At 36.9% G+C, this 24,654-nt stretch overlaps 1 protein-coding gene across 1 annotated transcript in view; it reads left to right on the top strand.

The window, feature by feature from the left end:
• The window catches only part of SMARCA2 (SWI/SNF related BAF chromatin remodeling complex subunit ATPase 2), a 205,919-nt gene that overhangs the window by 132,891 nt on the left and 48,374 nt on the right, over nucleotides 1–24,654 (top strand). Inside the window, 2 exon segments of the mRNA XM_021001863.2 lie at nucleotides 2,387–2,464; nucleotides 9,492–9,710. Coding sequence (XP_020857522.1) covers nucleotides 2,387–2,464; nucleotides 9,492–9,710 — 297 coding nt within the window.

The raw sequence follows: 24,654 nt of genomic DNA, 5'->3' as shown, positions 1-24,654 counted from the left end.
CATATACAGAGCAATTAAATAAAAGTAGTTTGGCTGAGAGGAAACAAGGTTGAGGAGAATCATGCAGAAGGTGGTGCTTGGGGTCTGTGGCAGGGATTCTGTGAGGTAGAGGTGAGGTAGAAGTCCATTCCAAGGATGAGGTACAGCCAGCTCAAAGCCTGAAGTATGAGGATTATAGTGTTGTGTGTGAGGAGCAAGAAGGGTAGTTTGGCTGGATTGATCACTGAGGGTGGGAGGGGGAGCACTGCCCGGTAATACTGGAAAGAGGTCAGAGGCCAGGGCACAATGCACTCTAAAAGCTAAACAGCGTCGTCTTTTTACATACATTTGTGTATAAAGATGTGTGTACATACACAAACACATATGTACCTGTGTATATGTACAAATACACAACTGAAGCCTGCGTTATCTTTGTCACTTTTCTCTTCCTCACCTCTTATATCCCAATAGTTAGTAAATCCCATAGACGTTTCAGTCTTTGGCAACCTTCCTCCAGGCCCTCAATACCACCTGCTATTGCTCTAGCATCCTTCTCAGTTCATTCATCTTCAGTCTCTTCAAACTAATCCTTCTGCTGTGACCTTTACTTTCCTGCCTATGGGCTTCAGCTCGTCATGTCCTTCTTTCCACTCTACCTGTTGAATTGCTCCCCATTCTTTAAAACCTAAGTCAGTGCCACATCTTCCAGGAAGCTTTCCCCAGTTTCCTGTAGCATCTCACAAAGTGATTTTTTAATAACTCTTAATAAATGTGTGCATATACATATATATGTATATGTATTTGTACACATATATGTATATTTGTGTATGTATATGATAGCAAGGTAGTACACAGTAGTTAGAATGTTGGGCTTGGAGTCAGAAAGATTGAGTTCAAATATGGCCTCAGATACTTAATATCTATGTGACACTGGGCAAGTTTCTCAACTTTCTTACCTCAGTTTCCTCATCTGTAAGATGAGAATAATGATAGCACTTACCTCCCAGAGTAGTTGTGAGGACCAAATGAGACAATAATTGTAAAATGCTTAGCACAATGCCTGGCACATAGTAAGCACTGTATAATTGTTTTCATATGCATATATACACACATATAAATATGAATATGTATTGTTATGCAGTACCTATCTATATGTATTACATGCTACACATATGTGTGACATACATGACTGCATGGGTACACATGCATGCTATGGAAATTATACATTTGTGGTCATGTTAGGCTATATATGCACTGTGCATATGTGTTTATATATTTTTTTAAAAGTATATCCATTAGATTGCCAAGGGTAAAAGTATAGAGAGAAGAAAAGAGAACCAAGGTTCTGACCTTGGGTAATATATACCTTAAGGGACTGAGAAGGGTACATGCAGCTAATGGGGGACATAGAGAAAGAAGATTCAATTACAGAAGTTGGGGGAAAAAATGAGTGTCATGTCGCCGGTCAAGAGAAGAGAGAAGGAACTAATAGGAGAAGGTATTCTTTAGTGCCACAAGCTTTCCATAGGTCTGAGAGGATGAGGACTGAAAAGAGGTTACAGCGTTTGATGACTGTGCTATTAGTGACAATTGAGAAAGCAGTTTCAGTAGTGTGTTGAGAAGAGCATCCAGATTGTACCAAGGCCTGAAATTCTGGGTTTTGCGCTCGTTGTTTTTTTCTGTACTTCATCTAAGTGTCTTACGGGGTTTTTCTTTGTTCATTCATTCATTCATTCATTCATTCATTCATTCATTCATTCATTCATTCATCTATTCATTTATTCAAGAGATGTTTAAGCAATTGCTCTGTTTAAGGCATCAGAAGTAGTACCTTTCCTTTGTTCAGGGCTTGAAAAGTTATGAAACATCTAAACATCTATTACCTCCTTTGATCCCTTTATGGGATCACCTTTAAGCTACCAGGTCTGTAGCTCTAATCTTTATTATTAATTCTGAATTTGAAACATAAATTCACATATTCTTATCTGGACTATTTAGCATACGTACTTGATTCTTAGCTAACAACCAATCATATCTCTATCTACAATTTGATTCACATATTTCCATTTTTGTAAGGCTTTGAAGAAAAATGACCAGATCAGAAGCCTTTTCACTTAAAATGTAAGTGAGTTATAATAAATATCAATATCAATAATAAGCAATATATGTTTGTCTGGATGGATTGTTGAAATATAAGATAATAATAATAACAAATATATATATATATATATATAGAGAGAGAGAGAGAGAGAGAGATTCAAATGGCTTCTTAACTTCCTTTTTATATTTCAGAATTGTGACTCACTGTAACGTGGAGACTTATGGTCCCTTATGTTAGTTTGACTAACCAGAGATCACTTGGTAAACCAACCCCTCAAATGATGAATTTCTTTGTTCCTCTGCCCAGGAAGAAGATGAAGTTCCTGATGATGAGACCCTGAATCAAATGATTGCCCGACGAGAAGAGGAATTTGATCTTTTTATGGTAATGTTGCAAAAATAATTAAAATGTAAAATTACTGATTCCTGTGTTGTTCCTATAAAAAACAAAGGTTTAGTTTAGAGCTAAGTGAACCTGACAGCTCCTGTTACAAAATCTGTATTTCATTCTCTAGTAGGTCACTTACTAGAGCAAAATAAATGTTCTCTCTTGGAAAAAAAAAATTTGCCATGCGAGCACTGTTAATCTTAAAATATAGTTAGTGTGTTGCAGTTTTCATTTAGTGATCAAAACTTAGAATAACTTAATTACAAATTAATCAACTTCAAATTGTGACTTGGATCTTCTGTGATTTTTCTTTTTAAGTCATTTGCCTCTCTATCATTCTTCAGTTTTTCAGAAGACTTTTCCATAAACAAACTTCATATTTCAGCTACAGGCTTATTTTCCCATTATCCCCAAAGACTCTTCATTGATACATTTGGCTTCTAGGAGTCATCAATAATCAGAGAATACCTCACATATTGTAAATTCTTTTGATGGTTATTAATTGATAACAAAATATAAAAAAAAAGTAAGATCTTGGGTTTTACAACGCAGTAGTTTATTGACCTATAAACCTAGCTCTTTGGAACAGTGACAACGCTTAAAAGTTATGGAAAAGTCCTTTAAAGTCCTTCCTCACACTACCCCCACCCACCTCAATTGCTTTGCAGTGAAATGGGAAAGTGTAAGAATGATGGGTTACACATGTATAAATGGCAGTTGAAGATGACAAGTTTTACTAGTTTACCACACACTGCCTGATGATTAAACACTCAAGTGAATCACTGCAAAGCCATGATAGAGGTTAGTGAATAATGACAAGTAGCTTTTTGTCATGTGCAGTGTGGATATTGAAGGCTATTCCCTAGAGGCTTACATTATTTGTGTTATTTAATTAGCACTGACCTTGCTCATATTCAGCGTTAAATACAAGAGCTACAATTCTTGCCAAGAGGCTGCAGAATAGGTAACTACTTTGTTAACTTAGAGGTTAATTTCTCTTTCTTTCTTTCTCTTTCTTTCTTTCTTTCTTTCTTTCTTTCTTTCTTTCTTTCTTTCTTTCTTTCTTTTCTTTCTTTCTTTCTTCTTTCTTTCTTTCTCTTTTCTTTCTTTCTTTCTTTCTTTCTTTCTTTCTTTCTTCCTTCCTTCCTTCCTTCCTTCCTTCCTTCCTTCCTTCCTTCACTGTGGTTCAGAGGTGCCCTGAGGTACTTTAAGGCTATGCTAGTAGAACTCCATGTTCTACCATGCAGGAATGACCTTGTCATCCCAGTAACAGATCACAGCTGTGGTACAAGAGCCAGCCAAGCTAAGTATCAAGAGGCTTATCACCAGTAGCCAGGCAATTTTGTCATGGATTCTTTGGCCATGGGAACCCATGTTACAAACAAAAATACAGCATGAAGACCATTGATCATTTACCACCATCTTTTCCAGATCCTGATGTAGATAAATTCTTATGACTAACTTTATAAGACCCTCCAAATTCAGTCAACACATACTTTAATACTTAGTGATGTCAATTCACTGGATGTAGGGGAGAATGGTGAAAAATCTGTTGGATGATATTGTTCAAAAGTAAGAAAGGAGAAAGGCCCAAGGCATGCACGAACCTCGGAGTTATATAGGATCAAAGGAAATAAAATACATAAAGCTCTTTGCAAACATTAAAGCACTCTATAAATGCCATCTATCATTATTATATGTTGTGAAGACTTACATCAGGAAGAAAGTCAAAAGGTTCTTAAAAACATAAATACCTAACAATATAAAAAATGAAATTTATTTATCCTAACAATCAGTAAATGACAGGTTACAGATTAGAGAGTTTTTCCACAGTAGCTGTCCCTGTAGTTAGGCAGTCAATTATGAAAGCAGAAACCAAAGTTGATACCAAAATTAGATGGACATAAGAAAATATGATATATAATCGAGAGCTACAATTGTTTTTTGAAACAAACTGTTGAGCCTACAAAACAGGAAATGAAAAACAAGAGCCACTTACATGCACTATCACATTAGCCTTAGTAAATTGGGCATCATTCTCCACAAGGAGCCCCAAAACCCCACAAAACTGCCTCAGACATCAAATGATCCTTCTTCTTTCCATTGGCTGTGACCATGGGAGCAACGCATTAATAAAATTCTAACATCACAGCCTTCAATATGCAGCATAAGGAAGTAGAAATGTCACTATAGAAAACAAAGATAAGAAATGCAGCTTGACCAGACTGAGCATAAACAGAGGAGGTCTCTGCTAACAGGGATACAGTATTGAGGGCATTGAAGAATCAATATCAAGAAATCTGAAAGATGAGAAGATACTACATGCTTTGGGGGAAGAAAATTATTGCTCTTAAAGGGCTATTCAAACAAACAATAATCAATGACCTATATGCCTACTTTGCTCTCTCTACAAAGTCTTCTTGAGAATAATCTGACCTACATTTTTAGAGCATCCTTAATGATGGTAAATGGAGATTTTTATTTTTTGGTCTTGTGCAAGGTATGTTCTACAGGAGACCTATATCTGAAAGGTTCAGAGAACTCAAAAACCCTGATGGTTTTACTGACTATAAAAAAGCATTTGATTCAGTACAGCACACTGCCACCTTAAAGGGTCTTCTCTAACAAGGCACTTTAACATATGTGTGTGTGTATGTTTATATTAGGATCATACAAGATTACTTGAAAGAAATAATAAGAGATCATTTAATCTACCTCTGATTATTAACATCAAACACTAAGTAAGACAGAGAAACATATGGTCATCAAAGTAGTTTGACATTGTCATGGAGGATAACTAGGACAGATTCCAAAAGGAGGAGAGATTGCCTATTATGATGAGGTCTTCCAGATGTTTTACTGATTACATCAAGGCCCTAAACCCCACAAAGGCAAAAACAATCTATAATTGCTCAAGAATTTAAGCTATCTGTACACATGGAAAGAAGGATTGGATGAAAAATACATATTTATTGTTCAGTTGCAGTTGGATGGATAACTCATAGTTGGTACATTAGTACATACATATTTATAGATATGTAAATGGACAATGAATTGCTCCTAGAACAACCTAGAAGAGTAGTAAGAAAGTGGACTGCATCATAGTTGGGAAATTATTCGGTACTTTTAATAACCCCAGGCCTCCTCTAAGACAAACACCCACATCTTCTTAACATCAGTATCAGCATGCTAATACTGCATGGTTGTGAGTAATGGAACGCCAAAGTCGGTGAAGAATTAAAGTTATGGTTCATGCAAACAGGAATGGAGAAGCACGTGGTGGGTGTGACTGGGCTGCTACATAGTACCAATATAAAATTGTGCAGGACAACTGGCATCACGGATTGCATTGTGGTGATGTATGACTGAAAAAAGCAAGTGTACTAATTATGTAGCCAGAGTGAATTGCTTCTTATTTTATACGTGCAATCAGTTCTGAAAAGAAGATAGCACTGGATTACTAGTCAACAATTGGTCTAGTCCCAATGGGACTTGCTATGCAGTCACCCAAAAAAGGGTAGAAGAACCAACATGTGGGTTGTTGTTTGGTTTTTTTTTTGGCCCAACAAGAGAGACAGAGAGGGCTTACTTAGACAAAGAGCCAAAGTGACTGTAGAAAACCTGTCTTAAAATACTACCCACTACTGATTAAGTCAGGTCACCTGTGAAGAACCAGGCTTGCTCCTCCTCATCTAGAGGCAGGAGACTACATATATACATATACATTTTTACATTACACACACTGCCAGATTAAAAGGGCAGTGGAGATCTCAAACCCAACCTTTTCCAAAGATCAGGTTAGTTTTGAATCAAGGAAGCCCTGCCCTTAAACTGAAAGTTGCCTCTTTAGTACAGTTAATATGACTCATTGGGGCCCACTTTCCTGACTGGAGCTTAGTGGGGGAAGGGAAGGGTATTGTGCCCTTCTGCTCTTTGCAAACAGCTAAATAGCAAATGGGTACCAGCTGTTGATTATAACATCTCCAATCACAGCTAAGCAGACAGTCTCCTGACACTACAAGGAAGGGGAATTTTTAACAAGAGGTAAAGATGTCATTGTTGAGTGTGTATGGACTTAGGGCAGTTTAACAAGCAAGTAAAAACTTTTGCAGTGCCCCCCACCCCTTTTAGGTTACTGCCTTATATATTCAGAGACTGTCTCACTTATAGATTATCCAGAGTTTTGCTTCAGCTTTTCACTGTAGCCTACGAGCTATCTTTTGCCCAGTTTTATTAGTTCATTAGCATCTCCACCAGAGGACAAAGAAATAAAATGTGGTGACTTGTCAGCACCTATGGTGAAGGGAAAAGAGCAAACTCTGACTAAAACAAATACTGGTATTACTTAGAGATGTCAATAATGTTGCCTTTATCTCATTTAAAATCAATTATATATTCAGAACACTCATGCACACAGATGCATGGTTACTCATTTATATCTTTAGTTGTCTCTCGTACATATATGTAGATAATAAGATAGTTACTTTCTAAAAAAAACCTTTTCTACATATTTTTTCTCTTCTGTTTCTGAAAGGTGATTTAAACAACTGCTTATTCCATGCTGATTATTCAGATGTTGATTTTCCAGAAATTATGTTTTCCACCTAGGGCAAGAAAAATACATATTTCATAATTGGTTTGTTGGTCTAAAATTTATAGCCCAGCCAGGAAAGATATGGTTTTTTTTTACCTTGAAAGTTAGGGGGGAAAGTTCTGATTATTAACTGCTAATAACTGACTCAAAATTCTCTTGTTCTAGATAACTTGGATGGTAATTTGAATATATATGCATACTATACATGCATACATATTCTAGATTGAATTTTATTGGGAGAAAAAGGTACCAATTAGGTACTTAAATTCATGCCAGTAAACTGTATCTTCTATCTTTAACACAACGAAACTAGAAATCATTTTATTTTCCCTTTCAATAAAAAGTTTGAATGCATTTATTCTCACAACTATGAAAAAAATTAAATCTTTACTCATTTTATTATGATTGGTCTAGAGCAAGCCTTTCCAAACTTCTCAGTCCTCAGCACATCCCTTGGTTTTCAGGAACCCTTCCCCCATAATCTCTCTTCGGTATGAAAGGAAATAATTTCATCATGTATCGTGCATTTACACATAAGCAATAGAGAGAATAATATTCATAAAGAAAATTTTATTCAGGCCACAGCTCACTAATACTATACCACTTCTGGAATATTTCAGTAGGATAATATACATTCTCCATAACCCCTTGACAGGCTTATTGTATCTCCTGTTGTGAACCCCTGGTCTAGAGAATCATAACAGTATAATATAAAAGTAGCATCATCATATTTTATCTCATTTTGGTATCATATTTTAAAATAAATTGTTTATAAGGCCACCAACAGTTTTGAAGTTACCATGTATGGAACTTCTTTGTAGGTACCACAATATAAGAAGGAATGAGCATTAATCTTCTGTTTCTTACCTGTTGATACCACAATATAAGAAGGAATGAGCATTAATCTTCTGTTTCTTACCTGTTGAAACACAGTATCATCTAACAGTAGACAATTAGGAAATAATACTAGAAACTTCTACATAGACTGTCAGTGTTATATGACCCATATGATGGCCAAATCTGTGTCATAATGAAGTTCTATTATACTTACCACAATCAAATGTCCCAGATTTTCTAAAATAGATTTGATTTCAGGAAAAGAATATACACTTTTTTGGCAAGGCAATTGGGGTTAAGTGACTTGCCCAGGGTCACTCAGCTAGTGAATGTCATATGTCTGAGGCCAGTTTTGAACTCAGGTCCTCCTGATTCCAAGGCTGATGCTCTATCCACTGAGCAACCTAGCTGCCCCAAGAATGTGCATTTCTAATGAGTTTTTGCACAAGAAATATCCTTTGTCAGACAGTATTCCCTGATTTTATATCAAAAATATGTTACTATAATACCTTTAAGTTAATGAATTTAAGACCTGCAGAAATTTAAAGATTTACCTGATAGACAGTGATGTTAATTTTTTTGAGTTTAGTGTTGGTGGTTGACTTTTGGATTCAATCTTTGAGTATTTGGAGTTTTTAATGTAATTTTGATATTAATAAAAAGTAAAACCCGTATTTCTACTTTCATAAGGATGGAATGCAGGAAATTGGGGCAAAATCATAATTCAATAATTAGTGATCCTAAATCATGTAAATATTAAACATAATTAATCCTAATATTAAGCAATGTGAGGGTAAATTCTGTGGGAAGGTTTTAGCCTGCAGAGGATACTCGGTCATTGAGTAATAGATTAAAGCCAAATGAGTAATTCAGTTGATTTAAAGACAAACTAAATTTTTAAGAGAGAATGAGGTAGGGAAATCAATAATTCAAGAATATTCATAATATGACATCTATAAAAATTGTTATAACTTGATCAATTTAGAATAAATTATCTTTGAGATCAAGATGTCTCTGATTCATACTATTTTCATTAAATGTGAAGACAACATGATGATTGAGTGGCATGCATCTCTTCACAGTGTCTAGTATAGGGCTCTGCATACTGAAGATAGTAAATAAATTGGACACAAACTATTTTTCCACCCATAAATTTCTGAATAAGCCTATGGCAATTCTGTAATGTGAAGCACGTTAAGTAATTAGATTCTTTCCAATGTTTTAATTCTGTCTCTGTAGAGAGTAATTTTATAACGAATAAAAATGCACTTCAGAAGTCTGAGAGTTTTTTTAAATTTATATCCTGAAAGGAATATTCTACTCTAGAAAAATATATTTTAATTAGTCATATCTCAAATGTATTTTAAAAAATTCATTATCTAAAGTAGATTTTACATTTTAACAAAATATAAAATTTTAGTAAAATTTAGTAAACAAATATCATTAACTGTTACTCCCATTCTTCACACAGCAGGTAAAGGGATGGAAATAGTAGCTGGTAGTGTTGTGTTAATCACATAATTTTAATCAGTGAAATAGTGTGTGTGATTTTCTTCTCGACCTTCCCTAATACTTTTGTCAATTATTATCCAGCGTATGGACATGGACCGACGCAGAGAAGATGCCCGGAACCCAAAACGCAAGCCTCGCTTGATGGAAGAAGATGAGCTGCCTTCCTGGATTATTAAAGATGATGCTGAAGTAGAAAGGCTTACCTGTGAAGAAGAGGAAGAGAAAATATTCGGCAGAGGGTCCCGCCAGCGCAGGGATGTGGACTACAGTGATGCGCTCACAGAGAAACAGTGGCTGAGGGTAAGTGTGACTTTTATCCTTTTTGTTGAATATATTGAATATATTTTGTTGAATATATATTAAACTTTCAGGATTTAAAAAAAAATTACTGGTGCATATGCATGCAGTGACCTGAGTGCTTTGAGATGACAAGTCAAATGAGCAAAATACTCTTTATTCAATATTAGTGATGATTGCCTAGAATTGCTGTGTGATTAAGTAGTAGTATTTTTTAAGCTTTTTCTGTGAGAATTTGTTACTTTTACTGAATTTTCCATTGCAAGAGCTAGAATTACTACAGCTATGATGCTGGCTAATGTTTTATTACAAGTTAATTATGCTCTACCCTCTAATACTTAGATATTCTTTAAACAGGTGTATACTTTAATCAAGATCACAGTTTGGAACAAGATAGCAGCCTGAGCCCTGCATTGTTATTTCATGTGCAATTTGTGCATTTGTGGGAAAACCAAATTTAATCAATCCAGATACAAACTAGCAGTTATTTCCTTTTGGAATATCTTCATTTCTAATTCTAACTGCTGCTGTCAATTTCACAGTACTCAGTGGAGAGCACTGAAATAACAGCAGTCTCATAAGATCTTTTTGTTTAGGATTTACAGATTAATTTAGGTTTTGGGGGATGCTTATTTGAAATAAACGTATGATGCTGTTGCAAAATTCAGCCACACATTCTGTGCTTGACATAGTATTTTTTTTAATACGGATTGCTGAAGTGGTCTAGGGATTTGCATTCTAGGCTGCATTAGTGAATGTGCACCATGAGCCAGAGATCATAGAGAAAATGCTAGGTCAGAATGGGGTAACTAACTCAAAGACTGAAGGAAAGGAGAAGCTGTGGCTGTATGTTGTTTATGTTATCAAAAGAAAAAATAAAGAGTATCATTTGGATGAAAATGCATTCCAAGATCCAGATAGTAGATAGATAGCCAGATGACTGTGGATCTTCTTGGCTGCAGGCCAAGACAGGAGGCTAAAAAGAAAGAGAGGAGGGGTCTTGTCACTACCTGAGATGCGATTTACTCAGTATGTTGTATAGAGAGAAAGATTATTTGGACTGTGAAATGTCTGAGATTTGTGGTCCTCTAAAACAGAGTCAGAAACTAACAAACAGCATTGTCGGTCCTCTGATTTTCCCCTCTGTATTTGGGCATTTGAGTTTATAATGTAATGCTTGTACTCTACTCCAACTAGTATGGATGGATATTCCTGTTCTCTGGTCAGATCTCCCAACACCCTAATGCTAGTTTGTGAGTTTCTTTTCTCTGTTTCAGCTTTATGAATTTTGACTTGACTAGTTTAGATTTATGCCATTATGTTGAGGGCTCTTCCCACATTCATCTCAAAACTACAGGAGATTTTCTCATTTTTTTTCTTCTTCTTTTATTTAAGAAATAAATTAAGTACCTAGGGTATTGCAGGAGATGAGATGACTATATCTGGCCCAGTATATTAGAGTCAATCTTTATGTACACATTCTACAGAGTTTACAAGCAGAATTACCCTGAAGGCATTGCCCTTGTGTTAAGGTCCTTATTTATTACCCAAGAATGAGACTGTGCTCACTGGAAACCGCTCTTTTTAAAATAAATAAAACCAGCAAAAAGTTGAGACTTGAAAATTTTAGATTAGGAAGAATAATTTAGTCTTAGCTCATTTTCCTATTCCGTTCATTGTGATGTGAGGAAAGAAAAGTGGAAAGCTATCCCTGATTTTCACTGAGAATGTTATAGCATTTTTACAGCTTATAATTTTTTGGAGAGTGGTGAAGCAGAGACAATCTGTGGAAATCTCACGCTCTAGAATACAGTAAACTTTCACTTATCTATATTTCGAACAGAAAGCTCCAGTAACCCAAATATTCTTAAACATTATTTCAGAGTGATTATTGAGTTGACAGTGATAATGCAAGCCTGCACTTTAGGTCATTTGGGTACGCCTGAAGATGAACTATTATTTAAAGTGGTTTTAATGTGCCCTTTGGGCATCCAGGTGGTGCAGTGGATAGAATGCCAGGCCTGGAGTTATGAAGACTCATCTTCATGAGTTCAAAGCCTGATCTCAGACACTTGCTAGCTGTGTGACCCTGGGCAAGTCACTTAACCCCATTTGCCTCAGTTCCTCATCTGTAAATGAGCTGGACAAGGAAATGGCAAACCACTCTAGCATCTTTGCCAAGAAATGGGGTCATGAAGAGCCAGACACAACTGAAACAACTGAACAACAATGATGTTGAATTTATTGGATTGCAGTGCTTTGAAAATGAATGGTCACATATGTTATAACAATAATTTTAACTAAAATAGGTAATTAATTCAGATACCCAATTCCCCAGCCATTCTAGATAAATGAGATGCTACTGTCATTTGTTTTCTAGTTGAGAATCATCTGTATTCTTTAACATTGATTCATTAGACTTTGATCAGTGTCACATAGAGCCCTGCTGACTATCTTTATGCCCCTTCACATGAAGAGAACATGACCCCACCCTCGTGTGTGGACAGAACAATAATGTGTAGTGATGGTACATCTAGTCTCCTTAAGTGCCAGATTGAAAGGGCTACATTCATTCTTCTACCCAATGGATAGACAAGGTCTCTGCAAAGGAATAGTTATACTTGCATATATAATAGTTACTTGCTACCACCAATACCCTGGCATTTTGCCTCTAATCTGAGTGGCACAATTGCGCAAGGTGCTAGCCACGTGTAACCTCAGAGACTTGTAGCTAGCAAAGCCGATTTTGTGCCAGCCCCATGCTAGAGTTCACATAGAAGACAAGCAGCAGCTTTACTTGATGAGCAGACAGTCTGAAATAGACTTGCCAATGAGATGGAGGTGGAGCCCAGAGAAGGAAGAGCAGCAGGATGTGGAAGCCTGTGGGTCAGGAATGTGATTTTGTGAAATTTGTTATAATGTGGCTTTATAGAGGTGAACCTTTTTAATGGCAAGATATAAAGGATTAGAGTGGGTCAGTCTCACCATTTTGATCTGACCTCTCATTCCTAATCCAGTCAGTGTCTGTGGCTCAGTGGCAGTTTGACGGTTTCCCAGGGCATTCTGTGGACACCTCTGGATCTCTTGTTTCATCCTCAGCCAACTCTTGAGGAAGCGGGAGGTAATGAATATTGCAGTTGGGAGTCCTGGGTTCAAATCATGGCTCAGCTACAGTCTAATCCTTGTAAATCTATGCTCTTACATCACCTAACCTATAAGTCTCAAAAGAGGAACAGTAAAGCATGTGCTACCTATCTCACAGGATCGTGAGGATAGTGCTTTGCAGAACTAAGCATAATAGAAGTGCGAGTTGGCATTTTCAACCAGTGCTGCTTTCATTTCTTCCCTTTAGTGGAAACTGGCTTTTCCTTGATAGTGCCTCCCCCTCTGCATCAGGGGCCACTCCTCTCCTCACCCTGACTCATCCTGCTGTTTCTAGATTATTACTCTGCCATCATCCTTTAAGAAGGGCATGAAATCCTTTCACAACACCCTCTTGCTATTCAAGGTTGCTGTGCAGGCCAGTCTCCTAACCCATGGTCTTTCCCTTGAATCTGTCACCTTCCCTCTCTAGGTGTCTCAGTCATCTAACAAAATGACCCACGTAATTTCTCAACCTTTTTAACTCTAATACTCGTCTTCATCAACTCACTTCATCTACACATGTGACCATGTGGCATAGTCCCATGTTAGACTTCATCATCTCTTGTAGTTTCTTATAATTTCTTATAATTATCCTCAAGATCGTAAGTTTCTAAATTCTAGTTCCTAAGAAGACTTGTCCTGTCCTCCTTCTCTCCTACCCTTTGCCATTACTGTGACCTCTGATCACATGACCCACCTGTGATTTCCCCCAGTCATCACTGCCTTTGAACCAAGGTCTGCCACTTCAGGTATCACTAGGTAACACCCACAAACCAGTTTATCTACTCCAGCCCCCATGCTGCTGCAGCCTCCAGGAGAAAACAATTAGTTGATTTCACTTACTAAACAATAAAGGAGTGTAGCATCAGCTATGCCCTATTGCTGCTAATTTCATTCAGTCTGGTAAATGTTACAAACCTTTTCCTTTCTCCTCAAGCCCCCCGACATACCCTGCACTTAGAGAAGATTACTTAGCTTCCTTTGTCACTGAGAGGACTGAGGCCCACCAAGGTGAGTTCTCTCAATTCCCCTTGCCCATTCCTCAAAACATAGAAATAGCGTTATACTTACTCTCTTTTCCCTCTTGTTACTGGAGAAGGAATGTAACTACTTCTCACTAAAGCTAACTCTCCTCCATTTATGCTCTTGAGCCCTTTTCCCCCTAATCTGTTCTGGGAGCTTGCTCAGCCTTCTCTTTCATTTTCAATCTTTGCTTCCTTAATGGATCCTTATTTAGTGTCTCTAACCTCCCTGAAACCTTTCTTTGGCCTTTCTATCCCACTAAGGTTGAATCTTTTCACTTGAGCCTTTCACTACTAAATTTCTTGAAAAAGTTGTCTACACCTGATGCTTCCCCTGCCTCAGTGTCAAAGAAGAAGAAGAGGATGATATGGAAGCCTGAAAGTGACAGGACTTTGATTTTATGAAATTTGTTATATGTGATTTTCCAGAGGTAAACTGAATGTTTACTGGTGAGATGGAAAGGATTACAGTTCATCATTCTCACTGTTTTAGATGCTCATAAACCTCTTCTCAAACTTTATAGTCACTGCAAACTGCTCTTTTAAACAAAACAAAACTGACCTAGCAATAAGGTTAAGAAACTTGAAATTATTAAATTAAGAAAAAGAGTTAAGTCTTAGATCATTTTGTGCCATTCATAATGGCATAAGAAATTGGAAACTCACCTCTGAATTTCCCTGGTAATAGTAGCATCATTTTTTACAACTTTTTCCCACCCCCAGGATGGTGGGGAAGGAAGAATCTGTGGCCATTTTACTCTCTAAAAAAAAAAAAGTAAACTTCTACATGTTTTTAATCCAAACAATTAGAAAGCTCAAATAGCCCAAGTATTTTTGTTTCACCATGTAGTGATCATCAGTATTAACAATGATGACTTAGGCATTAACTGCAAGATAGGAAGTCCCTCCAAAAGCAGAAATCTTATTTAGAATGGTCTAAACATTGGTGTACTGTCATTGGGAAGCAAGCTGACATAGTGGATAGTACAGGGTTTGGGGCCAGGAAGAACCGAATTTGAATTCTGCCTCGGACACCTTATGAGACTCTGGCCAGGTCGTTTAACCTCTGTGTGCCTCACACCTCTCTCACAAGGTTGTTATAAGGATCAAATGAGTTAACATATGTAAAGTACTTGGCAAACCTTAAAGCATTATTAAATGCAAGCAGTTATTATTATCTTTGTTATTAGCAGCAGCAGTAGTAATATGTTTAGACGATTCTAATTTATTCAGTATTATAGACTCAAAGTTTTTTTATAAAATTGGGGTAAGCATGAGTGCTACTACAGATAAAATTGGGTCAAAGCTGTTATTTTGGGAAGGCCTTGATTTTACTCTTCCTCTTTCTTCAATCATAGCTGCCAACTCTCCCCCTCCTCTTTTATAATATGTATAGTTCCTGTTCTATAAAAAGTTCAGGAGTAGATATTCCTTCTAGAATTCAAAGACAAATTGGGATACACTCTAAGTTCTATGGTTTGTAATATTTAATTGCTGTTCTGATTGAGTCTAGGGGATTTTGTTTCTTATGATGCATCTGAAGTCTTAAAACTGTTCTATGCAAAAGTCACTCACTATCACTTAGACTGCTTACTTACTGGTGTTCCTCTTACCCTTTGCAGCCTCCTCCCTCAGCATGTGTGCTAATATGAACACTCATGTCAACATTTCCTGGTTTACACTGGAAGCTTTGGGAGATGAAGGAGGGTTTCTGTTTATCTTACCCAATATTATATGTAGGTAGCCACCTAAATAAAATATAAATGATGGCAATGTCCTCAGATCTTTCTATTTCTTTAGAAAGAAGGCTTTTGGAGTAATAGGATTTCAAGACAGAGAATAAAGGAGGACAGAATTGCTTCACTTTCCTTCCCTGCTGGCCTCATTGCCAGGTGAGAAATTGAATTGCCTTTGATTTATGAGCCCATATGGAGTCCACACAGTCGTTGTCACTGCTTCTTTTTAAATCAATCCTGGCAGCTAAAAAAAACTGCCCCCCTAAAAAAAATTTAAAGGCAAAGGAAATTTTAACTAATAGTCTCAGATGCCTAGGAGTAAGTAATCAGCAAAATAAAATACGACTTCTTACAGAATACTTTAACACCATATTTTATAAAGTAGCATGATATTGGATGCATAATTAATAGCAATTGTCATCTTCCCATCATGCTCAGTGCTGCTTTAAATAAGGTTCCTAATCCTGAGCTTCACAACTAAAAAGGCATATATAGAACTTGTAGAAGATTCAGTGGGGAGCCAGTCAGAAAGATGATTAAAGAAGAGCTGGGAAAGAGAAGATGAAACGTTGAAGGAACTCTGCAAATGGCTCAATTTGTGTCTACTAGGCATACCTCTGCTTAGGCCAGAACAAAGGGATTCAATTAAACTTTTGGCATGAGAATTGAAGAATTTTTTTTTTCCACAAAAAGAGTTATACTTTAGAATGGGTTAGCAACTATTAGGATATAGGATTTCCTTTCCCGAGATTTCTAAAGTAGAATAGATTCTCAGTTGTCTGAATTGGCACAACTGTGGTCCTTCTAGGTGGCCAGGGAACGGACTAGAAGATGTCTACATCACTTTCTAACTCTTCTGGAAAGAGAAAAAAAAATTCCCTTATTAAATCTATGAGAAAAATGCTAAGTTTTGGAGCCTTCCATCAAACATATTGGTACTTAATATTTTTAAGATGTCTTTTGCAACAGTGTTCCCAGGTATCACTGCATACCATCTTAAGCTGTGGAAAGCTGTGTACTCTCAGTCAGTCAGTTCCCAAGCATTTGTTAAGTGTTAACTCTGGTTGAGATACGGCGTTAAGAGCTAAGGATTCGTAGAAATAATTTGGGCCATTTTAGTTTTCCAAAAATGGGTCGCCTCAGTAAACTGGGGCAAAAATTTCAAGCAAACTGCATTTCCTTTTTTATACACAAGGGAGAGCTAAGGGCCTAGAAAATGGATTTGGGTAGCAGCGAATGACAGGCTCTGTGAGCTATGAGAAACAAAGGAAAGACTGAATAGGTAAGAAGGGAGTTGTTTTCGAAGGTAGAGAGAAGAGCTGTAACATGTTAATAACATGGCACGCAGCATTTGACAGTAATCTGAAGAATTTCTCTTACTTTCTGCTGTTTTATTCCATTTGCAAGACTCAGATGACTACAATACTCTTAACAATGATGGGGCATTAAAACACGCTTTGTTATTTAACTGTCAGCACTTGGGAAGCGTTCAGATACTGATCAACACCTGCAAGAGGACTAATTAAAGTCCAACTAAAGGACTGCAAACCTAAATAAATGATATATTCAAAAATCGAGAAAAGTATGTGATTATTATTTTTTTTGAATCACCACTGTTTTCTAACAGCTGGAATTTTAGCTTCTTTTTTTGATTCTTTTGAAATTCCTGGGCCTATGCCTCATACATTCACTTTCAAATGAGTTAAAATCAGGATTCGTTGTTGGGAAGGGATCAGAGTCAATCAGGACCTTCTTCCAAATATCCGGAAAGCAAATGAGTTTCTGTGATCATTAGACTGATCAAAGAAGGGCAGCATAGGAAAGTAAATATTTGAAGAACTGTCTTGTAATTTCTCACAGATAATTTACATTTGTTTATTTGCATTTATTTGTCTTTCATCGTAGATGCTTTTGCACTTTTTTTTAAAGAGCGTTTCTTAAGAAGCAGGAGGAATAGTCTTTTAAATATTTAAATATTTAAAAATTAAATATTTAAAAATTTAGACTATGATTGATACCTGGTGGCTTGGGAGAGCCAAGTACTGTGACAGAGGAAAATAAAACAAGTAGCCTCTCCCCTTCAACTTCCTGACAAGTTTATAAATTTATATTTTGGAGTTATGGGCAAAAAGGTAGAAGGGACTTTTTTCGTTTATTTAAAAAAAGCTAGTAGAGTTAGAGGTGATGTTCTTAAGTGTATGCTGATATATTGTAGTTCATGTTCATCCGGGACCAGCCAGTTAACAACTTAGTTTCATCAATTAAATATACTGTCATTCACCTTCTAATCCCCCTACCTGACAGGGAAGACATAATAATAACTAGTATTTATGTTGTGCTATAAGGTTTGCAGAACACTTTATAGATATTATCTCATTCAATGCTCGTGACAACCCTGTGAGATGGGTGCTATGATTATTCCCATTTTACAGATGGGAAAACTAAGTGTAGGAGTTTGAGACTTGCCCAGGACCACGTAGTTAATAAGTTAACTTATAATAATATTGTAAGTTAACAAGTGAGGCAGGATTTGAATTTAGGTCTTCTTTCATTCAGATCCTGTACTCTATCCACTGTACCACCTAAATGTGGCCTCAGATACTTCTTAGCTGTGTGACCTTAAGCAAGTCACTTAACCTTATTTGCCTCAGTTTCCTCTTCTGTAAAATGAGTTGGAAAAGGAAATGGCAAATCACTCCAGGATCTCGGCCAAGAAAACCACAAATGGGGTCACAAAGAGTTGGACATGACTTAAATAACTGAACAACACCACCACCCAGCTGCTGCCTCTGGGTGTGACAAAAGTAGCACTGGTCTGGAATCAGTCTGGATTAATGGGAAACAACACTCTAACTCACTTAATAATTTAGTGGAGCAATTTTTTTTAAAAAGCTAGTGGAACTTTGAAACCAAGTCTAATAATCTGCCTATATAAATCTTGGACAGGTCATTTATCCTCTCTTAGCCTTGTTTTCCTCCCTTTTCAAATGCGAGGAGATAGACCAGATGATCTCTAAAACCTTTTCCTGTTCTAACATTCTAGGAGTCTGGAGATTGTGAAATAGATGTACAAAGTAACTATAATCTTCATTGTATGCAACAAGAAAGATTAGCAAGTCAGCATCTAAGTATTTAATACCTTCCTCAGGCATATAAAGATTAAGTGACTTATTCAGGGTCACATAGCTAATGCACCTCTGGGGGAATTTGAACTCAGGTCTTCCTGACTCTTAAATCCAATATTTTCTCCACAATGCAGTATTACCTCTACGATTCAAGGGTGGGGCAAGAGGTGTTATGGGGAGGAAGACTGGACTTCTGAGTTCAGGAATGGAGAGCGCTCCTCGTGACAGTACTTTCAGTACCATTTTTAACTGCTTATGAGACTGAAAAAAGAATAAAATCCCATAAAGTTCTGTCCTTTATGACAGATTTTTAATTTCATCCTTTTGGGAAAATAACTCATAATTTTCTTCTTTCCACATATTTTAGTCTTAAAGCACAGAGTTAGTTGCCTTGTGGGTTGATGGTATTGCCACACAAGCACAAGACATGCCATTGTCTCTTGGCTATTATTATTATAAAAACTATATAGTAATAACAATATTTGTATTTATGGTTGTTTAGTCAGTCACATCTGACTCTTCGTGACCCCATTTGGGGTTTTCTTGGTACAGATATTGGAGTGGCTTGCCATTTCCTTCTCCAGCTCATTTTACAGATGAGAAACTGAGGCAAACAGAATTAAGTGACTTACCTGGGGTCACACAGCTAGTTAAGTGGCTGAAGTTAAATTTGAACTCAGGTTCTCTTGACTCTGGGGCCAGCACCCTATACATTCCACCACCTAGCTGCCCTAGCTGTATTTATGGTAATTAGATGCTAAGATTCTAAATTACCATAAACTTGCCTGACCCAGAAGAAGTGAGAAAACATATCATATCTGTAATCCACGTATTAGAGACCCCATACTCTCTTTAATTTTTGAAGCAGCTAGGTAATTCAGTGAGGAGAACACTGAGCCTGGAATCAGGAAGACCTGACCTCAAATTTAGTTTCCAACACTTAATAGCTGTGACCTTGGACAAGTCACTTTACCTCTATTTGCCTCAGTTTCCTCAACTGGAAAAGTAAGGATTATAATAGCATCTATCTAAGGATTATTATGAAGATCAAATGAGATAATGCTTGTGAAGCTAAGTATTTTATATGAGCTATCTTAGAGATTCCTAAAATGCACATAAAAACACAATTGATTGCATCTGTCCTGATACTTAGTTTTCCATGAACTTTACAGAAATTATATACCAAACATCTAGTACTGTGCCTATTTTCCCTTCAGCAAAATGAGATTTTAACTTAGCTCACCTGATCCTCTGATCCTTTCAAAGCATAACCAATAATAGAGCAGTTAATCTACCACTTTTGCATGTGAAATCCTACCCATATAATGTCTATACGTTATGAATTTGGCACAGATGAATTTACTCCCCACAGCTCCAAACTCCACCCCCCCAAATCATTAGAAACTTTGAAATTTCAAGAAAAAGGGGAAAATTATGTAACCAAAATAATCCATTTTATCTCAGTCTGAATGAAAACCACCCTCATGTCTTCCTCAGGCAGCTATTAACTTTGTCTTTAATGTCTACATGTTCATATTAATGGATACTTTCATTATTTTGTATTAGGGAAAGCTGAATTTTTGTGATCAAGAAAAGGTTGGGTAGAACTGCTAATGTAACCTAAGCCCTATTGAGAAAAGTATCTTTAATTTTAGATGCAACAAATTAAGTCACCTTTAGCCCTTTGCATATGATCTTTAACAAAGTAATCAGTACTATAGTCCTTATACAAAAACAAGTGCTCTATCCACCGCACCATGCTGCCTTTCTGCATTTAGAAATCTGGAGATAACTGGGAAACCCACTTCAGTACAACTGTTGCACCTGCTGTCTTCTTGGTAAGGGGATCATCAGTGCTACCCTTCCTCCCAAGATCCTCCAGACCTTGGCACCTGTCCTGCTCCTTTTTCTGCCTAAGTACTACCTGACCTTTCCATCTTCTGTGAACTGAACACAAACATGAGTCCCTCCTTTACATGCTGTCCTCCCCAATCACAGCATGAGTTCCTTGAAAGAAAAGACTGACTGATTTTCTATTTGTATCCCTAGCACTTAGCACAATGCTTGGCACACAGTAAGTGCTTAGCACATGCTTTTCCAGCCCATTTGATAAACAAGCTTCCATACTTCTCCTTATGTGGACTCTGGGCCTGGTCTGGCATCTTCTTCCAAGCTAAATGTCATCTGCTAATCGGCCAGCAACATTGAAGAGGGGTGGATTCTTTTTATCATTAGAAGTACAGGCACAGAAGCTAGGCAAGGTTGCCATTCGACTTGTGAACTAGGGCAAATGGGTAGCAACCTGTTGAAGTAGAGAGAGTGTACTGGACTTAGAATAAGACAGACAAGAGTTTTGATTCTATATCTAGTACTTTCTGGTTGTGTGACCATGGACAAGTCACTTATGCTCTTCATCTGTAACATGGAGGTGATACTTGCGATACGCTTCTATAGGGTTATATGTTCCAGAATCTGGAGCATCTGGTGAAAAAAAAAATAACAGTGAAGGTACCCTTTCGCTATCCAGACTCCATCCCTAAAGGCTGGGAAGAAATAACCATTAGCAGAGGCACTCTCTCTTTTGGGTTTTTTTTTGGGGGGGGGTTTGAACCCTTTCTTTTTAACCCTGGCTGCTCAGATACTATAGTTGGAAACCCTTCTCTCCCACTTTCCTAAGAATGTCCCCTTCTCCTCTACTAGTTAGATTTTGACCCTACCCCAATTCCCATGCCTTTGTAAGGGAACCCAATTTTCTACTCAGACCAATTTTCCCACTTCCTCATATTTCTGAACCAGCCCTTTCTAGACCCCTCCCCTGCAGAGAGGACATGGCTACTCATACTACTTGAATGATCTGGAAATCGGCATCTACAATCTTTCTGGTAAGATGGTGGACCACCAGTCCTCACCATCTGTCCTGATCTTACACACTCCAAACCTGCAGCCACTGCCATCTGTTCCGTAAATATACCCTAAGGACTACTAGGCTTTCTACTGTATCCCTGGTGCCTTCTGGCTTTTCATCTGCCCAGTAGCTGAACCCTCAAAAATGTTTTCTCACTCAATTAGGATGTGAACTCCTTGTGAGCAAGGGCTGTCTCTCTTTTTCTTTTTCTATCTCCAGCACTTAGCACAGTGCAGTGGACAGAGTAGTGGCTTAATAAATGCTATTTTATTCATTCATGAGTTATTATTATCACTAACAAATAATTACTAATATTAATAATAGAATAAGAGACTCCTATCACTTTGTCCTACAGAAATTTAACTGATGTAACACAGTTTCCATAATTGGTTTTAAAAAACTACATAAACCTCCCAGGACACGCTTGATTTTCTCGCCAAGCAGAAAGACGTGGCATCCAAGGGAAAATACCAGTTTAAAATACAGATTTGTTTGCAAAACCTTATGGTAGAAGAGGATGGTGGAAGATAATAAGCACTATTGCCTCAGTAAATAAGAAAGAACGACAGAAAATGGTGTCTGTAGAAAGTTTGGCATAAGACCCAACTAAGCCAGATCATTCTAAGAGTGTTTATAGATGAATAGAAGTGAAGGATGACAAACAGAAAATGAGACACATTGATGAACACATCTTTGACAACCTGTTCATGTCATCAGAGACAGATGAGCCACCACTTTGGGATTCAATTCCATGAGCTACATGAAGAGGATGAAGCCAAGAATATATATGTGTGCACACACATGTACACACAGTTGTATACATCCACAAACATATATGATGCATACCTACACACATGTATGCCTATGTATGTATACAGACTAGTACACATATATACAAGTGTGCAGTATGCTACACACGTGTGTGCATGTATACATGTGTGTCCATGCACACATGTACACATACGCACTTGTTTTATATAGGGGCTGTTTCTTTATATTTGTATCTCCAGCACTTTTTATAGTTCCTATCACAAAGTAGGCACTTAATAAATACTTTCTGATTGATTAATTTAACAGATGCAGAGTAAATAAGCAGAATCAAGAAAATACACATGATTATAACACTATAAATGAAAAGGACATTATCAAAACAAAATTGAATGATATGTTTTTGTATTTCTTTTATATATGTGTGTCTGTGTGTGTCACACACCCTCCTCACCTAGAGGGAATAATTCTTTCTGTGGGATTTTTTTGAGCGGGTGACAATCCCATCTTTTCCCCTCCTTAATATTTCTTGAAACCTTATCACTTAATGTTTTCAAATTGGCATCATCTCGAATACCTGGTCTAGAGTGTGTGTATGTATACACACACATATATGCATGTGTGTGTATGATGGTGGTGGTGGTGGTGGTGTTCAGTTGTTTCAGTTATATCTAACTCTTTGTGACCCCATTTGGGGCTTCCTTGGCAAAGATACTGGAGTGGTTTGACATTTCCTTCTCCAGCTCGTTTTATAGATGAGGAAACTGAGGCAAACAGGTTTAAGTGACTTGCTCAGGATCACACAGCTAGTAAATGTCCGAGGATGTTTTTGAGCTCAGGAAGATGAGTCTTCCTGACTCCAGGGCTGGTATTCTATCCATTGCACCACTTAGCATGTAGGTATGAGATATATATACATACATATATATATACACACACACACACATATATACATATAGATAGATATATAGATATAGATATATATGTATGTATATATGTATATGTGTATACATATATGCATACTATATATGTTACAAGGCACATATAATGTAACTTATACACACATATGTATACATAGGTACATGATATACCTGTATGCATACAATGTATACCACATACACATGTGTGTATACATGCATGCATACATATGCATGTACCTATGTGCAACTGCATATGTAGTCTGTGTATACATTTATATATGTGAGTATATGTATGTATATATGCCCTCCAGATGCCCTTTCTTAGGGAAGTTATTGAGCTGATGGAATTAAATGTTTTCCATGAAGACTGAAAAGAGATCAGTCTAAAAATTCACACAGAAAGAAAAATAAATGAGCAATGCCTATTGTTCAGACTAGGACATGAGGTTGGATAGTTGGATAAATAGTTCATTGAGTTAGTCCATCAGTGCATATATCTTGGACAAGTATGATAAATGGACAATGAACTAGGCACAGAATAGAATAAAATGAAGAGAACGTACTGAATTGTGTTTAGGAAATTGTCTAGACCTTTCAGAAATGCCAAACTACCCTTTACACACACCAAAAAAAACTATTTTAACACTAATATTCTGGTTATAATATATGTGTATGTGTGTGTACATATATACCTCCAATATAAATGTTGTAACAAAAATACAAACAATATACATTGCAATATGATATAGACAATATATTCCTTGTTTATATAACGGTCTGTGCTGTTGCTACATACACACACACACACATATATGCATATATATGTATGTATGTCGAATAGAACTAGAACACTGCAGTACTGAATAATTAAATTTGGAGGTGACGCAAAAGGCAACGTAGATATTGGGATTAACGAAGCTGCGAAATTTTTCCAGTCATGACTAGACCATAAGAAATGGTATAAAGAGCATCAAATGAGAACTGTATAATAGGAAAAAGAGGAAGGTTGGTCATCACTGTACAGTAGAAAAAGTGCTAGATTTGGAGTCAGAAAACCTGTGTTCAAATCCTTGCTTTACCACTTACTATTATATAACCTCCAAGGTTTCTTTCAACTTTAAATCTATGATCCTATAATTTGTGTATTAAGATAAAGATCTAACATATGGATAGTCCAAGTATTGTATGCTTACCCATTTTTAAAAAATCATTGCATTTTATTTTTACAGTACATTTATTCTTAAATATATTGCTTTCTCCTCCCCTCTCCCAGCAAGCCATCCCTTGCAACAAACCTTTCAAGAACAAGGGTGGGGGTGGGGGGAAG

This window comes from Phascolarctos cinereus, unplaced genomic scaffold (assembly GCF_003287225.1).
Source record: "Phascolarctos cinereus isolate Bilbo 61053 unplaced genomic scaffold, phaCin_HiC Scaffold_4;HRSCAF=312, whole genome shotgun sequence".
Taxonomy (NCBI): domain Eukaryota; kingdom Metazoa; phylum Chordata; class Mammalia; order Diprotodontia; family Phascolarctidae; genus Phascolarctos; species Phascolarctos cinereus.
This window is presented reverse-complemented; position numbering and strand designations above follow the sequence as displayed.